Here is a 5862-nt window from a genome sequence, read left to right as displayed (position 1 = left end):
CATCAATTGTTGAATACTGTTTATAGGTCCATTACATTAGTACATTTATTGTTCTTTAAAAAAATAAATACTAAATAAGTTCAACAATAAAAAACGTTTTATTTAGTTCAGTCCGAAAGCTGATAAATAAAAAAAAACGTATTTTAATAATGAAATAGTAACGTAGCCTTCAGTATTCTGTCATAATAGTATTAAGACGGAAGGAAGCGCAAGGAATCTTTTTGAATAAATTAATGATATTGCTAAACTATTCATAACAAATATTCAACGCCATAGATATCCGATACGGTGTTGTTTTGTGATTAACTGCTTTCTTGAATTCCATTTATTATAGTCAATCTACCAAAGATATCACTTATAACTAAAGCTTTAAGAAAATATATGTTAAGAGTTTTTAATAAATGGTATCATATACTGTCATATCACTCAATAAATCTTCGGTCTGTCACATATATAACAAAACTAATTACAATTCTATATGATTTTTGAACACTAACATCCTGCATCTTAAAATTATTAAAATGTATTTCAATTATTTCAAATAACATAAAAGAGGTCCAATCAAAATTTTGAAAGGCCTTAAGGTGAAGTTATGTAAGATGGCTGACAGCCTAAAGATACATAACACGTAGGTGGGTCTTAAGTTGATGAAAAGGATGGTAAGTAATATTAAGTATATTACCCCACCCCACAAAATGTACTTCCCAGATCGGTTTCCTAGATATTACTGTGTATTTTTGCAGACAACAGAAACATTATCTAGTAAACGAAAGTGGTTTTGAGTACTTTTTTGAGAGCACAGATAAATCGTTCTAAAAAAAGACGTCTAAAAGTCAGAGAATCATTGGAATGAATGTATGTATGTATTATTATTAAGACTTATTAAGGGATGTATTATTACGATAAATAAAATAAATATAGAATTTAATCTTAATCGTAGTTTAAGTCGACTTGAAAAGTTCCTTTGTTTCCAAATAAATATAACTCGGTGGTTTTAGGCAATACCTAGGCAGCAACTGATATGAAACATTGTTTAAACTTTAACTCAAGGTGTTGTGTTTATTACGAACACATTATAAAAAAAATTCGATATATACACTAAATAACTTTGCTTTAGTCCTGTTCGAATTCGAATTGAACTATAGTTCAACTTATACATATTTATGGGGTTCTTGTTGTCATCTCTTTTTGTATATATTTTATAATCATTCTCTCACTTATTATAAAAAAGAATTAATATATTTATTTTATATTCAAACTTGAAACTAATGTACTCGCGTATAATATAATTTAAAAAAAGTCCATAATGAGAAAAGATGTTAAACATCATATATGAAATAATCAACGAGGTTTCAAACCTATTTGAAAACCATTACTTGATTTCAAGACAATTTTAACTTCCAAACGCATTTCATCACCATATGGTAAAATTTCATAAGCAGTCAATAATTGTGCTATCAAGCATTTCATTAGTAACATCGAAAAGTTTTGAGCAGGACAGTTCCTTGGACCCATGCTAAAAGCAGTCAAATTGCTTGTATTGTTGGAATCAATATCGAAATATCTCTCAGGCATAAATGTTGTAGGATTATCAAATTTCATTTCATCCCTCAACATATGAAAAATACTTATATAGATCTCGGCACCAGCAGGAATGATCCCATCACCAACAACAGAATGTGCTATTTGAGAAAAATGAAATAATGAAATTCATAAATAAACGACAATTATTACATATATAAATTAAAAGATATATTATGTAAAATGAAATAAAAATTCTACAAAACTGTATAGTTACTTTTACTTACTGTATTCAAAGTTTTTATTTAGTTCTCGACAAATGATTGGTTCTGATGGATAAAGACGAAGTGTTTCCTTAATAACACACTCTAGGTACTTTAGTTGTTTGAGTTCATTGACACTATAGAAGCAATCTGTTGATTTTGGCCAAACTTTCTGTATTTCCTCATAAAGTTTATATTGTACACTGGGGTGTCGAGCGATCATAACAAGTGTGAAGGATATGGCAGATGATGTGAATAGATAGCCTTGATAGAGAAATGTATTAATTTCACTACTTATTTCTTCATTTGTTAAAGACTCCGATGCAATTGTTGATCCCAATAAAATATCCAATAAAGTTGTATGTTTCATTGATAATATTTTTTTATGATTGCTTATTCGAATTGTAAAATTATTATTATTATTAAGTTTGTTATTTAAGCTTTGTACACGATATTCCTCAATTATTTCGTGGTTAATGTGATTTATGGTTTTAATCATTCGTTTTAGACGCCTCCTTGTGAAGGGGCGTAAAGTCGCATATGTTATGTTGTTAGCAGAGTGAGCATGGAAAAAACGGTCCATGAGAATTTCTGTTAAACTAAATAACAAAAACGTTTTTTTTTTGCAAAAATATATAATGAATAAAAAATACAAATATTTTATATTTATTTCTGCCCTAACAAGCTGAAATTGTTTGTCCTTTTAGATATATTACCTAAAAATATTTTTTTTAAAATAATTTTTATGTATTATTCACTGTTTCTTCACAATCAGCATATGATAAAAAGGAAACTTTCGAACAGTAGAAAGGGTTCGAACAGTAATGTAGCAACAACAACTACAAAAATATTGATTAGTTTACTAAAATTTGACTGACCATACACCGCTGGTTCGAATTTTATTTTATATCGCTTTTTTATTAATGAATATACTCTTCTGTAGCACCCTGCATCTCTGTCATATTCAAATATGATATTCCTCACTTCCAAATGATAACTTTTTTTATAGTTAGACCAGCAAAAACATACTCACTTAATAACACACATAAGAATTAAGAAATAAATTTGTGGTTACAAAAATAAAACGGTACAGCATTTTCAGCTTCTCCAAATGTTTTAGCTGGTTTCACATCCTGGCTTTTCCTTCATATAGGATAACAAAATGGGCCAAAAGGCCTAAGTGGATTCCCTAGAAATCACCAGTATAACCTAACCTAACCTATATACATATATAAAATATATGAATATATAATCCACTAGATAATTTTTCTGTTTCTTTAATCTCCCACGTTTCTACCGTTTAACTCACAAATTTTCCGTATATTTATTATATACAGTGTTACCTTGAAAATAAGGGTCCCGACCACGTGAATGACACTTCCTACTCTAAAATGTAAAAAAAGTTCTTAAACGTTAACAAAAATTCTAAGCTTCATTAGTTAACGTTTTCAAAATACATATATCGATAACCATGTAAGTGGTTATGAAGTCATTACAGTGACAAAGCTCCAGTCAGCAGATAACTGGATATTTGGACACAAAAATAGACAAATCCAGACATATAATAAATTTAAATTAATACTTACTCTTCCACTGTTTTAGCATATTCGGAAATTTCTTCGGTCTGCGCATCTCCTTTAATACCTAAAGTCGAAGCTGTAACAATAAAAAATATAGCATAATATAAGAACTATTATTTGTTTAAATTGTTTCTTTCTTACCTATAACAATATCTAGAACCGCTTTGGATACGAAATTATGTACATCAAATGAATTGTTTTCTTTACTTTTGCATCTCAAACGTTCAACTAAAATATTTGATTCGGCAGTGAAAATCTCAACGGCGGTTTCCAAAAAATTTGGTTGAAAAAAGTGACTTATAAGCTTTCGCCTATTCTGCCAAGAATCACCATCGCTTAGAAGTAAGCTACCATTTAGCCATAATTTTGGTAAGTTGTAACCTGTATTAGTATAGTCCGCATGTTGCAGAAGCTGTGTAACAAACTCATAATCCGCAGTTGGTATAAATAGACGATCGAAGACCCAACAACGTGAAAGAGTACCAAAATTGGTTAAATAATTTTGTGATTTTTTAAAATAATCTACAAATATGAAAAATATATTAATATATATATATTAAAGCCTAATATATTTATAGTCACAATTATAGAACTTACTTTTTGACGATAGTATGAACACTTTTTGCATGGAACCCCACAAAGGAAATGTGAAAGGTCCTTTTAAGTTGGTTATAAACGCGCGTTGTTTACGCGTTTTGAAATAATTGAAGGCAGATGCTAAACAAAAACAAACAAAAATTGTTATTAAAATCATATTAATTCATTGGTGGTCTCGTGTGAACTAAACACAATTACCTGATATTTAAGAATAATTTTTAATTTAATTACTTTCGGTTGTAATCTCATTTAATGACCCCGATAAGTCGTATTAATAACTTTTATCAAAAATTTTTATAATATTTTGCTTGTTAAAATTCTTAATTTTTATTGATAAAATAGTTTATTAATGGATTTGATAACTGATATTAACAAATCCAAAATATTTACGCACAAAAAGTGCGTCAATGTATCAGTTTTGTGCATCACTTAAAATATTGTTATTTTTGATAACAAAACTGCACTAAAAAATTTTCTTTGTTCGTTGAACATATAACTGAATATTACAGAAAACTAATATTTATTATACTGGCAATAAAATGTGATTCTATTTTTCATGGGCAGAATGGGGCAGTAATGTGGAACATAGACCTTCTCACGGTGCCCCTATTAATCCTAGCAACCTTCTCAAAAATTTGGTAATCAACCCAAATGGATCAAAAGGTAGGAGACAAACGAGAGTTAAAAAACCGTTGAAGACATCTTGAGGAAACAACGGTATAAGGCGGTGGCGGAGGAAGAACTACATTAAGTCAACGGTAGCGTCTATAACTCCAAAGAGTCGGGTTACCTGAAACATCATTCCATTATTACATAGTGAGATTTGTGCCATTTAATCACATACTCAAGCAATTCTACCCAAGAAACGGCAACACACTCTCCGTATTTCCGCCCTAAGCTCTTACTAAGACTGGTGTCTTTACCCAAAGTACACCAAGGGAATACGAGGGCGGTTTGAAAAGTCAGTGAGTTTTTAAATAAAACATATTTTTTTCAGCAAATAAACATTTTATTTTTCTACATAATCACCTTTTAGATCGATACATTTAGTCCAGCATTTTTCTAATTTTATTATACCCTCCAAATAATAGCTTTTCTCAAAGCTCTCAAAATACGCGTTTGTTCCGGTAATGAATTCTTCATTCGACTCAAATCTCTTACCGCCCAGCCATTTCTTTAGGTTTGGAAACAGAGAATAGTCGCAGGGAACTAAATCTGGAGAATATGCTGAATGGGGTAGCAGTTCGTATCCCAATTCGTGGATTTTGGCCACGAATGCTTAATCAGCACACGAAATTCACTTTTTTTCAATTTTCGTAAAAATTTACGAGGTTGTCTGCTTTGTACGTCTATCAAACACTAACTGAACGACGTAGCTTGCTCAAAATTACAAAATTGCCCACTGGTAGATTACAGTTGACGGCATCACTGTTACATTTGAAGTAACTGAGCGGGAAATTTCAAAAGTCAATGACTTATCAAACCGCCCTCGTAATAATAATAAAATTTTCATGTAGTCCCATTTTAAGACTAATTTAATCCACCTTAAAATATTAATTAATTAGAGCATAAAAAATATTAAAAATTGAGAATAAGACACACTTAAGAAATCTATTCACTTCTTATCTTGAGTTTTCATTCCGTTCTTATTACACTTTTTCAAGTGTCTACAGAGGAAGCAATCAACACTATAATCCATGAATGCGATTTTTACCCTAGATATGGTTTCCTTTACTCAAAGTTTACTCTGAATATAACTATTTCCAACTTTGATATAGTCTTGTTATATGAAATCAAAAGAAACTACAGCACCGTTAAATAAATTGGTAATAAACTTCTAATTAAATAAAGAAATAATTATTTTAAAAATTATTTTTTGTTTCAGAAGTAATAGGCTAGAA

The 5862-nt window shown here is 29.9% G+C and overlaps 1 protein-coding gene across 1 annotated transcript; it reads right to left on the bottom strand.

Annotated features, from left to right (window-relative positions):
• Positions 1 to 1341: 1341 nt before the first annotated feature.
• Positions 1342 to 4118, bottom strand: LOC119667513 (probable cytochrome P450 316a1). Its single transcript, XM_038076813.1, has 5 exons — positions 3962 to 4118; positions 3506 to 3886; positions 3371 to 3440; positions 1809 to 2383; positions 1342 to 1682 (listed from the first exon to the last, which is right to left on the bottom strand). Exons 1-5 carry the CDS (start codon positions 4116 to 4118, stop codon positions 1342 to 1344), a joined length of 1524 nt encoding a protein of 507 aa, XP_037932741.1.
• Between the last annotated feature and the right edge of the window lie 1744 nt (positions 4119 to 5862).

This window comes from Teleopsis dalmanni, chromosome 1, assembly GCF_002237135.1.
Source record: "Teleopsis dalmanni isolate 2A chromosome 1, ASM223713v2, whole genome shotgun sequence".
Classification (NCBI taxonomy): domain Eukaryota; kingdom Metazoa; phylum Arthropoda; class Insecta; order Diptera; family Diopsidae; genus Teleopsis; species Teleopsis dalmanni.
Note: the sequence above shows the minus strand (reverse complement) of the source record. Positions and strands in the feature narration are given on the sequence as shown.

Bases quoted from the DNA above. Each gene is read 5' to 3' on its own strand.
- LOC119667513 (XM_038076813.1), bottom strand. From the start codon at position 4,118: ATGATTTTAATAACAATTTTTGTTTGTTTTTGTTTAGCATCTGCCTTC. The intron at 2,384-3,370 runs GTAAGTATTAAT...TTTGTTATTTAG, and splicing joins TATGCTAAAACAGTGGAAGA to TTTAACAGAAATTCTCATGG. The intron at 1,683-1,808 runs GTAAGTAAAAGT...TTTCTCAAATAG, and splicing joins AAATAAAAACTTTGAATACA to CACATTCTGTTGTTGGTGAT.